The 18,726-nt window shown below is 28.9% G+C and overlaps 1 protein-coding gene across 7 annotated transcripts in view; it reads right to left on the bottom strand.

Moving 5' to 3' along the window:
* LOC102673536 (disco-interacting protein 2) overlaps positions 1-18,726 on the bottom strand; it is a 53,337-nt gene that overhangs the window by 5,147 nt on the left and 29,464 nt on the right. For 3 of the 7 annotated variants that reach the window (XM_006624431.2, XM_031514558.1, XM_031514557.1), the window contains 6 exons: positions 10,630-10,767; positions 5,963-6,157; positions 4,171-4,663; positions 2,613-2,949; positions 1,233-2,046; positions 31-461 (listed from right to left, as the gene is read on the bottom strand). In XM_006624431.2, the coding sequence (XP_006624494.2) occupies positions 31-461; positions 1,233-2,046; positions 2,613-2,949; positions 4,171-4,663; positions 5,963-6,157; positions 10,630-10,767 (2,408 nt within the window). Of the gene's footprint in view, positions 1-30; positions 462-1,232; positions 2,047-2,612; positions 2,950-4,170; positions 4,664-5,962; positions 6,158-10,629; positions 10,768-18,686; positions 18,721-18,726 lie in introns of those variants that run through there. The other 4 variants (XM_006624432.2, XM_031514559.1, XM_031514560.1 and 1 more) reach the window with 2 other exon arrangements.

The following is an 18,726-nucleotide window of genomic DNA, read 5'->3' as shown; positions in this document are numbered from 1 at the left end:
AAAAAAAAAAAAAAAAAAAAAAAAACATACTTCCTCTTCGCTGCAATCGGGTCGTTGTTCCGCGACGACGCATATTCGTTCATCTCTCAGGACACGTACACTGAAAACAGCTATTCTTCCGCGATAAATAAATTTCATGGGTTCGACGGCCAACACTGTAGCGATAATATCGTCGGCGTTATGCTTCCTTCCGGTGACAGTCATAAGACCATCGCGCGACCCGCAAACGAACACAAGACCACCAGGACCCAGGAAACCCAATAAACCAGAACGAGTGTATTCCACATCGCCAAGCGGACTTCCATCGGCTTGAAGAGGGGAAACTTTGAACGTGTTATTTGTCAATCCTTGTAATCCCCAATATTGGTTTCCGGTTGCTGAACTATGCACGCATATCTCGCCAACTTCGTCCGTTTTGCAGATGAATGGCTGTCCTTCCATTTTGATTACCACTACGATACCTAGAGAAGAAAAGCATTGTCAATTTGATTTTTTTTTTAATTATTATGGAAGTGTTGAGAAGTCGAAATACGATATTTCTTCTTGAATTATTTCATGCAAGTTGTAAATATCATTTTTCAAATATCAGATAGATTTGATGTAAGTTATGATCAATTTAAGATATTTATAATTTACAAATACAATTTTAACAAAGTAATGTATATGTATTATCATATATGCAACGTGTATTATTATATATAACAATTAAGAAATGATATAAAGAAAATTGAAAAATAAATTTACAATACAAAAATACGATAAAAAGAATATTATATATTACTAATATATCAAATTATATTAAAAAGAAAAAAATTTATTGTCCTTGTTGTGCGATAATCATAAACATACAATTATTTCTAATTACTCAAATATTATTATTGAAAGTTAACAATTAGAAATTATTTTAATTTCTAATTATTCTTATTTTCACTAACAAATATAATATTTTCAGAGAATGTAAGATTAAAGGATTCTGTTTAAATTATATCATATAACTATTTTGTCTTCAAGAAAAGACATTAATCACACAATAATAAATGTCTCAAATAATCAAAAGTCAATATAAAGTCTGATTAATTCTCACACTTTGTGTTCACTTAAATCTATTTACTGTGAAATTCATTTTTAAAATTGGAATTTTTAAATCATATTTAGAAACTTAAGATACATATTCTCATTGTGCGACAATTAATCAAATATTACTATACATGGATGTTTATGCTAAAACTTACTTCCAGGCATGACTTGGCCGCAATCTTGAAGAGTCAAAGAGGTAAGAGAATTCTCTTGATCTACTCTAACAACACCGTAACTCAATCCAGACATAGAGAGCACACCACGTCCAGTAGCGTTTACTCCAGCTCGGCCTGGTCTCCTGACCGATACTGTTAGAGCTTCGCTGGAAGATGCACAAGGGCAGACAGCATCTGGTCGCAAGCCTTTAGACTGGAAAACTGAGAGAAATTGGTCACACGAGGAAAGAGACCAGGGATTAGCACCATCGGCAACCAGCAACAGCCTCAGTGATGACAACGAGATATCCTTATGATCTTTAGTGGCTAAAAGACCCCAGTGAAGGTCTCGAGACTTGACCACAGCTACGCTAGCACGATGCTTCGTGATCATTTGCATCCAACTCGCAGGATTTACTTTCATCAGAGCATATGGGATAAAAATCACGTGCATCCCGTTCAGGACGCTGGTGAGGGTGCTATGCCACAGACCAACCTCTCGTTTGAAGTCCAAAACGCACACGGCGTTCTCCCCTTCCGTATAGCCACAGGCTTGCGTCAGAGCTCGACAATGTGCCAGCATCGCCGATCTTGTCACTGTCACTCCCATCACCGACCCATCTTTGTCCGTGGTATACTCTATATACGCCGGTGTGTCGTCGGTTAACCGAGGTGGTGGTAGCCAATCCTTCGGCGTTTTGCCCAAATGCTCTGTGACAAACCAATGAAGCTTTGGCCAACCTTTGAATGCTACTACCTCGCCTGCAGCCGTCTTTGGCAGACCTTTCAGACAAGCTTCGCTGGTTAATGCCACCTAGAAATGATATATATTCAAAAATAAATTATTAGAAAATTATGGAAATTAGTAATCAGTTTAACAGATTTTTGTAATGACTTGAGTTGTCACTCAATAATATTTTTTGTGCATATGATCATTGCTTAATTTTTGAAATGCGTACAAAAATATTTTTTATTCTTCATGTCATGTTTGTAAGTATTTTTATAAAATTTAAGATGAAGTAGAATTGGATATTGTATTTAGATGTTCAGAATAGATTAGCTTAAATTTAATAAAAATCTCAAGAATCAGTTAATAATTATATGGAATTGGTTTGTGTTTAGTAATTTTGATTGAGTTTTAATAGAATAAGGATAAATAAATTCAATTCTGTGCAATTATTCGAGAGCTTGGATTAGAAATGGAATTCAATCCTTATCTAATCTAAATTCAAATCCGTTCCAGATCTTAAAAATATGATGTCATATAAAATGTGTCATAAAATATTTTAATGTATTAAAAATAATAATCTTAAGAGGTCATAAAAATATGTGATAACTCCTATATTAAATAATTATTAACAAAATTATTTCTTAATTCACCTGAATTCCACAGCTGCCCAAGAGGAAACCGATTTGCTGGGAACCTGCGTCTCGACGAGTTAGGGGAACTTCGATGGGCACAGGTACAATACCAGCTTGAAGGCAACCATAGAAGGCGCACATGAAGCTTATTGGATCGTTGTTTGGATAAACCAAGGCAATTCGATCACCAGGTTTTAAACAACAATCACCGCCACGACTTAGAGCCTTGTTTAACAGTGTGTAGGCTATTTTGTGAGAACGACTTAGAAGTTTTCCATAGGTCAATGTTACGCAAAGCTTGCCATTTGGATCAAGAACGGTCGCCACTGGTGCTTTGTATGATGCCGAACCATACCTGCGATGTAAATATTTCGTGAAATATTTTCGAGATATTGTACTAGTGTTTTTAACCCTCTATTGCATTCTGTTCCCAATTGGGGATTTAAATTTCAAAGATGTGTTCCCATATGAGTGCAAAATACGGGGATACACTTATGTCAATATTTTAAAAAATAAGAATGCTGTTTTTATTTATTTCATGACCACACTCATTTTTAAGTAAACTAAGCTATATATATTTTTTTCAATTCGTCATAAAAATTCATGCAATAGAGGGGTTAAACCTTTTTCGAGATATAATCCAATTTTTATAATAAAATTAAATTCTATAACATGAAATTTCTATTTCCTCTTATATTTACAGAAAAACGCATTTTTAATAAAATAAAAAATATTTTATTTTTAAGCACATTTAAATAAAGTAAAACTCTATTTATGTGAATATATTAAAAGACAAACAGATTTATAATATAATATGAAGTTTATCTAATTTTTCCTAATATGTTTTTTCATACAATTAATAATAATTAAATGAATTGTGATATGAGAATATTTTAAATTGTATTTAAAATTCATAATAATAACAATTTTGCAAACGCAATAATTATTCAATGATATAAATATATATAATAATGTTAATTTTTTATTTTAAATATAGATAAATAAATATAGATATAAGAAAAACAAGTAAAAAAAATACATAATAGACTGATTCAATTTAAATATATAGTCCAACTTAATTGTAAATATTTTCTATAATTTTTTTTAAAAATATTTTATTTAAAAATAACTTAATTCTATCCGATTTATATCAGATTAAACAAGATAAAAATTATAGAAATTTGAATTTCTGCAAAAATATTTTATTTTTAATATGCGCGGAAGAGTATTGTCATCATGCTTAATTTAATAATTTTATAACTTACTTTTACTATATCTATTCAATACTTTTATAAATAGATATAGTTTACATTTGAGATATTGAATAATAAAGCCGAAAAAATAAATAATTGTAATTTTTTTCTACTTAAATCGATGATAAAATTTACGAATATTATAAATATTATAAAACTTAATAATATAAATGGAGTGAAAAAAATTAACGCTAAAAATTCACATAAGAATACTTGAGACAATAGATTACTAAAATTTTGTAATTCATATAAACATTCCACCGTACCTAAAAACAAAAAAGGAAGAAAGTTGAAAAGTGTAATCGACTCGTCCGGTTGCTTACCTCTGTATGGCGACCTCGAGTGACCTCGGCAGGCCCGCAGCGACCGATACTGGTTCACCGACCGCGGAGGTCATAGAACCGCCCTCGGGTTTCGGGGCGTTCGGATCTTTGGGATTGGCCGCGATTTCGAGCTCGATGTCATCGTCCTCGTAGAATTCGGGCAAGGGACGACGTTTCGGTCGTTTCAATGTATTGAGCAATTGTTGAATTTTCGCTGATACTTTCCAACGCCCGGTAGTCCCGGTGTTGTTCTGATCCTCGACGACATGGTAACGATTGACACGGTCGGCGCCCGGTCGCCTGGCCGACTGTTGTGCGGCCGGTGTGTTGCTTGTGTGTGTCACGTCCGGAGGCTGGATGTTACAGTACGCATGGGGCGTGTATTCCGCGATGTCGGTAATGTCCGCACCAGGAGGTCTCCTAGCCGGTGGTCTCGGAGGCGGAGGCGTGTCCCGCGCCGAACCGGTGCTGCTGGTATCCGACAGTCCTGTGCCTAAAATTCCCCCCCATGAATCACTTCTCTCTAGTGTTATTTCTCTGATGATGCTTAATAAGCTACTCAATCGATATTTTATGTCTGCAAAAACGACCTACGGTGTAATTGCAAAAAATTCTCCACCACTGGAAAGGAATCTTCTTAACACATCGCGAAGCACGATATGCTAGCAATGTAATCCGATCCGAGATCAAATATCGGTGAGACAATACTACTGCAATGGTAAATTTATTTCATTTTATAGTTTTTTTAAAGTAAAATTTTCAACATGTATTTTTTTTTTTTGAGATTTCTCTGATCGGAACGAGACCAAACACGATGTATTTACGTATTTAATAAATAATTTTAATTTTAAGCTATTACATATCATTCATATTATATCGTGTTTGATTTTATTTTAAGCAGAGAAATCTCAAAATATGTTGATCGCCTTTATCGATTTCAATGATCTTGAAATATATAATCAAGCACAATATTTTGAGTAACTTTTGCTTATACATATGTATTAATTATTTTTTTTATAAATTTCTGAGATATATATAAAAATATATTCATATCATAAACGATTGTTGAAAAAGAAATCGTAACTTTCAATATTCATTTTCTATTTTAAATTATAATTGTTTAATAATGTGCATTTAATGAAGCAAAGTTAGGTTATGTCAAGTTATATTTTTCCAAATACCGTAAGATCTTATTGCCAGATCAATAATAATATGTACTACTATTAGAAGAAACAGAAATACGTATGTACTCAAATGTAAATCAAATTTTTTTATATAATTTGAAATTTGAAAGTCAAGTAATGGATATTATATATATATATATATATAAATGAATTCAATGTTGGTTAATGTTGATAATATATTTTAAGATCATTGAAACTGATAAACAATTGCATTATAAATGTTTATAACTGTATTAATACTGTTTCACCGATATATTTTTTTTCGATCTTTCTTTTTATCTCTTTAATTGTTCTTTCGATCGAGGCATTTTAGAAAGAAGAATAAATATCTTTGTTGGATAATTGCAAGGTTTCGTTTTCCAATCTTTTGCAACATTCACCGTATATAACAAATCTCTTGTCACGAATATCGCGACAACAGATTTGCATTAAGTACGCGAATACAAACAGTTTCTCCATTCAATGAAAAAGTCGCATAACCAGTTCCATCATTTGCCGAATGCAAATAGATAAACGATGAAGCTCAACTAACCGAACAAATATGTATAGTCATGAAATAATCGAAAAGAAGGAAACCAAGAGAGAGAATAAGATTGAAGGACATATACCCGTTGGACCACCAGCACCAGGACTTTCTTCGGTAACAACGCTATCTTCGTCGCTACTCGATTCTCCACTATCGCGGCGCTCTCTGTCGGGACTTCTGGCCATCACGGAGGTTCTTTTTGATGGCATCGGTAAAGATGGTTTCGGACGACCCTGCATTGCTGCCAAAGCTTGTTGCACCGCCTCCTGGCGCACCTCTGTGTATTTCAGAGTCGAATAATCAAATCGAACAAGATCACAGTTTTTCGTAAATATATTATAATCATTATGAGCTAATAAAGAAAAGACACGCGAAAAAATCTTGCTACGTTCAACACCTTGATCTACGTCGTATGCGGCAAAGCTTTCAATGCAATGTCTATTGTTTCAATTCTTGGCAAGTTTTTTTTTCCTTGATATAGATACTTCATTTATTTCGAAGCTTATAAAAGTGAAGCTTGTTTCATGAGGAAAAAATCCGGGAAATTTGAAAATTTATATAACAAAAATAACAAAAATTTCCTCTAAGTAATTCATCTAGAATTTTTTAAGAAATCACCGTATCGAATTATCTTATTTCCACCGGTACACGCGTGTGCACTCTCACGTGCAACAGAGTAACTGCTCTACGTAACAAACTGCGTCCCGATGTTGTACGATGTCGTAATAACGATAGAAATATACTTAGACCGGAAATGCAACGACTCGTTGACCGAATCCACTAATCTTTTATTACGCTTCGCTCTACATTCAATCAATCTTAAATATTGTTTTGCATTCTCTCTTGAGTATAATTTCCGATTTGACATAACTCTTGGGATAAGTTTTTCAAAGAAACATAACATACATAGATACTTTGATATTAAAAAACATTTAAAGACATGTTAATTTCTAAGTTTAATAATTCATTTAATCTATTAATTTTTCAGTGATATGATAACATTTATTAAAATAAATTATATAAATTTCATAATCGGTTATTTTTGATGTAACTGTGTCTATCCAATTTTAAATTTAAATACAAAAGACAATATATCAAATAGATAGACAAATTTTTCGATTTCACAAGATTTTTATATTAAAAATGATATTTAGAAAGATATAGATATCAAGACAGAATGCATCTGAATCAAACAGATATCAAGATTTTTTGATTACTTTTCCTCTAAACTTTGGAATTAAAATATAGCATTTTCAAGCGTATTAGAAATCAAAAAAAGGAAAACGGATGTCAAGATTTTTTGATTCCCCGAACGCATTTACGTATAACCGCATTCAGACGTTCTCTGATGGGCTTATCTTCTGCGCTCCACGCTCATCCTCATCGAGCAGTAACGGTGCACCAGCTGTGAGATTGCCTGTGTGCCGGTCAAGCTTCGCTCTGCCTCTGTACAAATGAAGTTCCTATACGGACTTTTACGCACGGAGAACCGTTCGGTTTTCGTTCCGTACCGACGAACACCACCAATGTAACAGTATCAACCCGCGAGCGATCAAGAAAGCTCTTTCGACTTCAATATTTGATCCATGCCTAGTATAGATACATACTTGCTACGTTAAGCAGGTTTTTTTCATTGATGAGTAAGATAAAAGAGACGTTCTTCAAGAATTTTTTTATAGAAAAAGTATAAAAAAAATAAGAAAAAATTGAAATTTTAATAATTTCCATGTACATATTTTTTAAAATTCGATGTTAAAATCAACTATAAATATGAAATATTTTTTTCTTAAGATTTAGAATTTACAATTTAAATTAGAATTTAGAATTTTAATCTTTTATTAAAAATTTTCCTCATAAAAAGTTTATTTTTGAATTTAAAAATTTTAGATTAAATGGATGATTAATTTCACTATCAATTTCATATATTTTAATGTCTTCTGAGAACTAATTACAATATTTTCTAAAAAAAAAAAAAAAAAGAAATTAGATTTGAAATAAATCTCAAATTATAATCGTTATAATTTTTCCTGTAAAAGTTTGTAAAATACTCTCTTTTTTCTGCTCATCTATAAGAATATTCCTTTATATACTACATTATCCAATAAGTTCGTCAATTTTTAGAAACAATTAAAGTTAATTAATAACAATTAAATATATATAAAAAATGAAATTTTTAAATATATATTTATATATTTTATAAACTTATATTAATATCAAAAAACAATTTTTGATATTAACTTTATTTTTTTTAACTTTTTATTAAAAAAATTTTACATTTTTAAATAATATTTTTGAATAATAAATTGAATTTAAATAATGAATATAAAATATATTAAACATGAACATTAGTAGTTATAATTCTTTAGTTAGTTGTCAATAATTGATTATTTTCAATTTCATGAAAATAATATCTATATCAAATTTTTTCATTTCATATATAATAAAGAAAATAATTATTTCAAGTTCATATTAAAAAATATTTAAATATTGAAATATTATTAATCATTAATGAAATCTATATGTGTGCGAACTTATTAGATAGTAACTAATTAATCATCAACGTTGCTTAAAGAATATTTGCAAAAAAAAAAAAAAAAAGAAGGACTATATCTACATATCATAATCACAATCATAAAATTCTAAAAAATAGACCAGTTCCATCGTATCTAATAATTACAAGTTGAACGATTTGCTTAAAAGTAATTGCACGCATACGCGTTCAAACGCAGGAAATGCTTTATCAGAGTTGAGACCACTCGCACCGAAAGCACATTCCTTGCACTCGTAAAGCATGTTTTTGTGTACCGAGTTATAATCGAGCTTAATGCAATAATACGAACAATTCAAATTACGATTTTCAAGCGTGTCATAGCGAATTCTAACCTAAGTTTCTATAAATACATTAAATTACTACTATTTAATAAAATCTAATTGATATATGACATATTCTCGATCGATACATTCAATCGATTTGCCTGATAAAAAGTAAAAAGAGGCAATTTTTAAACTATGTATATGAGAGTATTAGTATTTGTTCGTTGTATGCTCAGTCGTTTTTTGCGCATCCCCACCACTGAAAAAACTCCTCACTCTGGTGACGATGCTGTGAACCAATTCAAAGTCACACGAAACATCGAATACATCGTAAATTTCTTCAAATGTGAACTCTCTTTCTTGTGTTCTTTTCATCTTTTGTTAATTGTCATTCTCTACGATCATCGTTGAAAATAAAGATAAGATTAGACTTGAGTTTCAAGTTCTTTACACATATATGCTCAGGAATGATTCTTAATTACGAGCTTATAACGAATAAATATTGTAAATAAAAATTGTTTCGCATTATATAGTTGATGAAAATGGCAACGCAGAATTTTATTGATCGAGAATTTGTCGCTTCTAGTTTCTATGCTGGATTAACCCTTGCGACGACGGCCTCGTTGTTAATTCCTCCATAAAATTTGAATATCCTCAAGTGATTACTCGACAGAATTGCTCCACTGCGCGGAATACTTAAATACAACTCCCGTATTCGTGCAAAACAACATAAAGGAAGAAGGCGTTTATTTCCAAAAAAAAAAAAAAAAAAAAAAAAAAGATAAAACCAATTGCCTTCTTGAATTTTAATTATTTTATAGGGATATAAAAAGCATCGACAAAAAAGAACAAAAAGAAACGTTTAGGAAGACTAATACGAAGAAGGAACGGAAGAAATGAAAAAGCAACCAATAAAGTAAAAGCCAATTTGCAAGAATATCGAACAAGAATTGAATGAAACTGTTCACTTTTATAAAAGAAAGTTGTTTATTATATTTATAATTTTTAAATTTATTTATTTTGTGTTTTTAACTTAATTTTAAATATAATATTAAAATATTAATTTTGTTGTTAAAATTAAGAAAAAAAATCAAATTGTAACTTTTATATAATTGTTTCATTTTTTTAACAACAAAAATATTGTATAAAAAAAAGTAATTACATAAATATTTTATAACTGCAATATTCATATTATTGGAAAGAACGATTTTATTTGATAAGATTTGATTAAGAAGCTCGAGCTACGTAACCTAATTCAAGATCAACTATTCTCATGAATATTAATGCAATAAAAACTTATTTTTTTTAATGTTTTTTGAATCAATCCTCTAATTAAAATAAGATCAAATATAACAAAATTTAACTTCTTTTACTTATTAAATATAATCTATTGTATATAATCTTATTTAATTTAGAGAAATGTTATAAATATAACTTCATTTAAAAAAGACAAAGATTAAGAAAATTATTGTTATATTAATAAGAAATGATAATCAATTAGATAAACTTTAATCCCACATCTTTTATAGTTATAAGATATTTATTATAATTACAATACGCTCAAAAGTTTATTATAATTTAGTTTATAATTCACAACAATCAAATCTGCTTATTACAATTTTAATTTTTTTAATCAAAACAGAAAAATTAATATTCCTACTTATCTAGAATTTTTTTCCTTTGTATGAATTATATGTTATTCCACAATGATTTTCTCCAAAAGTGAAAGATAATAATCGAAAAATTACCGTTATTCAAAGTGATAAATTTTTAACAGTTTCACTCGATTCTCGGCATCGAGTGTTCGCGGCTTCGGATAAATAAACGGTTAATGCATACAGAACCGCCGTCGTCCGAGGGTTAAAGACCCGTTAACGTCTTTTTTTTTTCGCCTTTTTCGAAACCATTTTAATCATCCAGCTGTGATGTACTCACCGGAATGATAGCGGCTCTCATTGCGCGTGAGTCTGCGATTGCCGCGTCTCGCAGCCGCCGAGTTCGAATTCCCGGTGTTTCCGGTGGAGCCGCCAGATCCCGGGGGACTGGCGATTCCTCCAGGTACTAGCCGGCCTCCTGCATGCAACACAACAACAACAACGCCACATAGACAAAAAAAGAAGGGTTCTCTATCGGGTCTCTTTGTGCCTCTTTTCTACCTCTGAACAACCCAAAGAAAGGACATTTTACCACTGTTTTTATTATCACTTTCTCGGGCTAGTGTTGTGTAAGTGGATACGGTACGAATAGCACGAGACGGATGGACAGTTTACTTCGTTTAACCTTTTAGAAACTGTTGTAATGATATTGTTCTAAAGTAAAAATAACTTTATGGAAAATTCCTTTTAGAATAAGTTTTACAAACATTGTAGAGTTTTTATAATTTTTTGTTTCTGATATTAGTGAAAAAAAAGTTTGTTGGGATATTATATATAGTATTATATCGTGTTGTATTTATTATAAAATTTAAAAAAAAATTTGTTTCAAGAAGATTAATTTGAAATGTAAAAAATTAAAATAATTTTACAAAAATAAAATTTGAATATATAATATATATAATAGAAAAAATGAAGATATATATTTAGATATATTTGAAATATTAAAATATTTTATAATATATATAAATGTATATAATATAATATAATATACAAATATTTTTTAAAAAATAAAATATATTATTTAAATATATTATTTTTGCCAAATTTTTTTTAAATAAAAAATTAAGAAAATAATTTATTATTTAAAATTATTTCAAATATCGATATTATCTATATTTTTAAATATTAATATTGAAATAACGATATTCGAAATAAATATATACATAAATTCACAAGTAAATTATACTTTACCTAATTAATTTTTGTTCTAAAAGAAATATTAAAGTTATTATTATTAAATAATTATAGGACTAACATTTTCATTGATTATACATCATATCATTTCAATTACATATTACAATATATTAAATATGGAAAATTGTAAATTTTTATCAAAGTTTGAGATACACATTGTATAATATTCTTGATAAAGTCAAATGCAAATTTTTTTGAAGATTTACTAAATTAATTTTTTGTTATAAATACTTGCAAATATTGAAAAATATTGAAAAGTAACATTTGAATATCTTTGTTACTTACGTCAATAATAAAAAAAATATTTTTTTCTATTTATTCACATTCTTTTTAGAGAAACTTACTTATCGACTGAGTCATGTCTTAATTTTAATTTGAAATATTTTTTCAAATAAAATTTATTTGTTAAATGTATTCTACATATAAAAAATTTAATCTTGTCCATTCGTTTCGATATTATTCCATTTCCCCTGTAAATTGGATATGTTTTTAAAGAACGGATTGGAAAAGGAGATTGAAGAGAATCGTTCATTCGAGCAGGGGTCTAAACGGCGCCATCGACGATCGGTCGTTCCACCTTTGGAAGCTGCGACGACGATTTCACTTTTATCGATTGTTCGCAATCCTGCAGTGGTGCAGGGAGGTCGGAAGAGGAGGTGGGTTGGTGTGACGCGATTTAATCTCGGCGACAGAACAACTTCCACGTAACTTGAACTCTACCAGCTTTCAAAGACGTTTGGAATGCAACGCGATTCCTCTGATGGTAATGCAATTAACCACCAAATCAACATCTTTTACGCTTTTATTACCGACAAAAATGCCGCGTCTCTCATTTCATCTTACTTCTATGAATTTTTAATAACAAACGTTTCTAATAATAATCCGGCTGATGGTAAATTCTTGTGCAATTTCAAATACACAATGGATGATATATACTTCCGTATATATATCATTTTTTCAATAAATTGATAAAACAATGCTTATCAATATTTATCAATTTTATAAAGATTTTTTTCTCTCAACAAAAATCATTGATAAATCGTTTAAATAGATAAACGATTTTACTCAAGTAAAATAATTAAGTAAGTAGAAATAAGTATCACCATTATCATCATCATCATCATCATCATCATCATCATTATTATTATTATTATTACTATTATTATAATATTATTATTACAAGAAAAATTTATGGATTTTGAGAATGTTACAATATAGATAATATATAATTTATCTTAATGCTTAATACATAAATATTGTATATCCATATTTATTTATTAATTGAAATTTGAATTTTTATATACAAGAAATAATATTCTTTATATTATATAAGAATTAAAGTTAAAAAAAAATATTTTTATCATATGTTCCCTAATCCATTATTTTAATTACATAACTGTTGATGTCCATACACATTGCTTAAGTTTATTATTTATCCAATTTATATTACATTACACTATCTTTCATTTATTCAATTTATAATATTTTTAAATTAAATAATAATTACTTATTTATTCATATTATTTTAATTGAAAATATTTTCAATTATTACTTATTTTATTCCTCTTCATATAATATCATTTAAAGTAGCATATCTTTCTTTACTTGGTTAAATATATGTCTATCTTTTAAATATTATTATCATATATTAATTATTATGTTGTATATATATATATGTTGTATGTATATATATTATTATAATTTCATAAATTCTAACTAATTTAAGATCTAATTAAGTTAAATTAAATTAAATTAAATTAATTAAATTCAAGTTATAATTTTATCATATAAAATAAAATAAAAAATACATTTTAAGTTTATTTATGAAATATCTTGTTTTTAAATCTATTTATCTCGAAAACATTAAAAATGGACATACAATATTTGCATAATGTTGTAAATCATATATTAAATTAATACAAAGCAATAAGAAATTTAAAACGATAAAATATAGAGTTTATTTGTTTAGTGAATATTAATGAATATTTTATTATCATTTTATTATCATCTTCCGGATAAACAACTAGACACTTCGTTTTGTCTCTTTCATAGAGAAAACGTTCATTATTCGCAATGATCCCATAGAAGTGGCTGCACGTGTCACAGCAACTTGTCGCAAAAGATTTAACGATCAGCAACTTTCCTCCACAATTGATTCGGGTGTCTAAAAATTCCTGAATTATAGTGCATTTTGAAGACTGGTCAGAATTATTATTAAATTAAAAAAAGAAAAAACAATAGAAAAAAGTAAAAGGATAGAAAAAATAAGAAACAAATAACGAATATCTCGTAAGCCATCTTTGGAAACATTATTGTATATTTTCAAAATTATCATTAAAAATTTGTGATATTTTTACATTTTTTGATAGCATTTAACGACTATAAAGTTTAAAAATAACAATTTAGCTTTATGAATCCATAGAATTAAAAGTTATGCGTATATAAAATTGGATTATTATTATTTCGACCGCCATTATGATTTTCTTCACAGTCTGTCCAATGAAAAGAGTTCTCACGATGACGTCACGTATCGTAAGTACATAATACGATACGTTATCGATATCTGGAAAAATTTTCTTTTCGTTATCTAAATTTGAAATTTGGATTAGGTTTGAATCTACGCAAAGAAATAAACTTATAATTGTTACGTGAGTCGATAGCTACCATAATTATTAGATGCTGGTAAAAATAATAAATGTAAATAAGACATATATAATGTACTAAATTATATATTTGATGATCTCTTCTCATTAGACAAGCTATAGATTTAATTATTACGATAATTAAATTACAATAAGTATTTTATAATTGCAAAAGATTCGTTTCCACTATTGCAGAACATAATTTTCATAAAATTACCGATACCATAATTTTTTTAAAAAGTATAAATCCTTAAGATTGTACTTAATCATAGTATCTGAAATAATAATCCAATTTATTTTTTCTAACAAGAACATCTCAAAGAAAATAATAAAAAATTTCAATCCTCTTGTATTTCTTAATGATAAATAGATTTTTACTTTAATTAATAATACCAATCTGTTCCACTTCCGAATATTTCGCAATTATAAAATATTTATACTACAATCCATAAGATAATCAATGATTTTACATTACTTTGCACAACTTTTCATCCTATTTATTCTCAAAAATTGTTATTCCTCTGGAAACAACTCCATTTTAATCGCTATCAAAATATCTAAAAATATCCAACAAATTTTTTCTCCTCCTCCTCTGAGAGAGAAAGAGAAAGAGATAGAGAGAGAAATAAATTTTAATTTTAATCATCATCCATCCCGACGAGCAAATATGAGGAAATACCGAGGTTCACGATCGTGGTACGGTCGGATTCTCTATTCTTGAACCACCACACGAGTCGACTAATAGCCGATACGGAAAAATCTAGATGTTGCGGCCAGATCCGCGAGTGTGTCGAGTCGCAAGAATGCCGATGGATGGCTGGCTGCGATCTCGAGTCACCCGTAAGGTGGAACAACCGGTCCCGGCTAAGTCGAATTACAAAGGTATCTATAAGGTGTAAAAGCATCTCTGCGCGAATCGGTACGCACGAAGGGATTATACAAGCAAGCGAACTACATTCAAGAAGAACATGATAACCTCTTCAAGCTCTGTGCTAATCGATATCGATCACTTTTAAATTGGACAAGTGAATAATTATTTTGGAAAACTGTTAATCCTGCAATGTACCATCGTGCAAAAGATAAATTCATATGTTACATATTATGTTATGTATTTAATAATTAAATGGAGGGAAAAAATTTTATATATGTTTTGCGATATAGAATAATAAAAAATAAACATTGTACGAGAGTTTTTTGATATTTTTGATACCATTGCACAGTTAATTTTAATTTAACATTAAATCGCATAGAAATGAATTTGCTTATCGACGATTCAAAGAATCTTTTTTTTTTTTTTTTTGATTTAATTTTTAATAATTTAATCGAACGATACAAAATGTACAAAATTAATGGGGAGGGGGGGAAGAATATTATTCGTTTAAATTACGTTGAAAGAGCAACTTGGTAAATATAAAAATGTAAAAATAGAATTACCGTAATCGGCATAGAACATGAAGAGGTTGAATCACACGTGTGTATATATATATATATATATGATCACTACTGATGAGAATGATTTACGGATTATTGAGATTATAATTACGGATGAATCGTGAACCGTGAAGTGATGATGGCTCGAGGAACGATTCGATTCCGCGATTCTCTACGATTCATTTTCAATATCGTAGGGAGATCGTGGCGGAATGAAATCGACGGTTGAAAAAAGAAAAAAAAAAAAATAAGAAAAGAAAAAAAGCAAACATAAACGATAACGTGAGAACAAAGTAACGAAATCGACTAATTCTTCATTCGATCGATAAAGCACAATTAAATTGTTACTGTACATTATATCTACGTGCGTGGAGATAAAAATCTAAATCGTGCACACTTATAACAGATCATCAGCTATCGTGTTGTAGAACAACACAGATTCGCTGAAAATGGGTCTATATTATGTATTTACACGTGTCGTTGCACGATACTATATTTCGTTAATTCGTTATTATTGGACGTTAAACACACAAATTGTTTGACATTTACTTGATATAAATATATTTCTTTTTTTCTTTTTTATAAATGAAACTAAAAACAATGTAAAAGCAATATATATATTTGTATTATAATTGAAAGAATCTTATCTTAATTCGCTGGATAATAATATTTGAAATAAAAAATAAAAATATTTTTTTAATTGTATGAGATATAACAAGAATATTTATTGAAGAATATTTCGGATAAGAATTAAACAGTTTTGAAAGCACGTATTATTGAAAAAAAAAAATCTATCGTTCTTGAATTCAATATCTCAAACTCGACATAACCTAAACTTTAACCAAAGAATAGCTAATGTACATAACTAATGGATAAGAACGGAAAAAAATCATAATAGATCAAATAGTAAAATAGAAATTTCTATAATTTTCGTTTTAGTTTTAGTAAAAATGAAATATCAATGAATTGATAAGATTCTCATGATAAAAGTAAATCCTATGATATGATTTTATTTATTAGAAATAAATATAATTATAAATAAACAAATATCCGAAATTTTTTTTATTCATACCATGTTTGGATTTATTTTTATTGGAAGAATCATTGGTATTATATTTTTCTCACTTATTCTGGATACATCTATTGTCTTTCCTTGACAACTTCACACGTATTTCTTGAATAAGATCGCCATCTGTCGTGAGAAATACAATACAAATCTCCAGCATATTGAAAAACGGCCACTATTACTAAACATTACTAAATATACTAGATACTGTATATTATAAGATTAAATAAATATTCAAAATAATATTTTCATCAATTCAAAAACAAATTATTATTTCAAATTAATCACATTCAATTAAGAAAATATTTTTTATTTCTCATTTCTTTTTAAATGCTTATTATCCAGGGTTACATATAATAAATTGAATCCTGAGTGACAAACGTCCATTAAAGATTAACAATGGAAAATTTCATGTATTTACAATCAATGAGACGATCTGACTTCCAATTAAATAGATATTTTTCGACTTCGATTCTGTTCATTTCGTTACAAATTGATCGGAAAATAAAGTTGGCATAACACAGTCAATTTAATCGTGCTAACGATTTTTTTTTTTTATGATCGCAATGAGCGTAGGATTCACGGGAAATTTTTGCCAACGAATCGTCAAAGCGGAGCCAGTGCCGTGAAGTGCGAAGCCCGAGGGGCCCGCCGCTTAATTAAGACGAGGACCAACGGCATCGCAATTATCCAACGAGTGCTCGACAGCCTGTCAGCTATTCAGGGATCCCTGTCTGATGCTTGCGTTCCTCATAAATTTTTTTCCCGTGTATAAAGACAACTCTTTGGAGAATATCGCGATTCTTGTACCTTGACGAGCCCTATTCTCTTCTCTCCTTTATAATTCCGCTTCACTCTTTGCAAATTTATATCAAAGAGTTCATTTTACATAATCTAGAGGACAATGTTGTATTATAAAAAAAATAAATAAATAAAGCAAAATAATAAAAAGAAGATTAAATTTTATATGTTAAAATCAAGAGCAGAGTTATTTCGAAAAAAGAGATCGATAATATTTTAATTGGAAGTCAGATTTTAATCTCTCGTTATTTATAATTGTTTTTCTTTTTATCATAAATTTTCCGATTAAATTAGATAATTGGATCAAATGGAAACGTAAAAAAAAAAAAAATAAGGAAAATATGATTCATGATTATTATTAATTACTAATAAGAGAGAACGAATAAATAAACAAAGATGAAAAATTGGCGAGAAGAGAAAAAAAAAACTACATGAACAGTCAAAAATGCACACTGGTTTGGTGAATATGTAAACAACATCGGATATGTCTAATGAAAATATAACGTTTCCTACCGAAACGAAAATCCACACATGACTAAGAATGTCGTATGTCTCTAATGACTAAATGCTGGTCGGCGAAGTACATACTTAGGTAGATCCCGCATGAGCCGCAGAGCTAAACTCTAATTCTCTAGGCGTAATACGAGGTAAAGAATAGAAAAATTATATATATGTATATATACGTATATATGTATATATTAGTGTTTCAGATTTCTCTTCGATATTTTCTATTTTTTGAGAAGCGAGAAATCAAATTATATTTCTCGAGAATTTTGAAGGGATTAAAGAAAAAAAAAATTTTTAAAAACACACACAAAAAAAAAAGAAAAAAACATCAACAAAATATTTTTTTCGCATTTAATTCGCACAAAAATTGCCAAATAAAAGAAATTAACATTAAATATAATCTATAAATTTATTTTTTATTTAACACAAAACTTTTACAAAATGAAATCACTTCTTTTATTTTAAAATAAGCAATTCTTAAAAAACAAGATATTAATCTTAATATTACAATTATATTTTTTTTCATGTAATAAAATTTGTAATTATAATAATAATTTCTTTATTTACAAAGAATATTAGCTTAATCATATACAGGATACATAATAATAAATAAACAAAAATTTTCCCGAGAAATTCTCGAGAAGAAACACTAATATATATGTATATTAAATTGAGTCGTGCAATGGTTTGCGCTACCTGAATGATAGCGCTTCTCGTTGTGAGTGACACGGCGCTG

The sequence above is a fragment of the Apis dorsata genome, unplaced genomic scaffold (genome assembly GCF_000469605.1).
Source record: "Apis dorsata unplaced genomic scaffold, Apis dorsata 1.3 scaffold_1057, whole genome shotgun sequence".
Taxonomy (NCBI): domain Eukaryota; kingdom Metazoa; phylum Arthropoda; class Insecta; order Hymenoptera; family Apidae; genus Apis; species Apis dorsata.
Note: the sequence above shows the minus strand (reverse complement) of the source record. Positions and strands in the feature narration are given on the sequence as shown.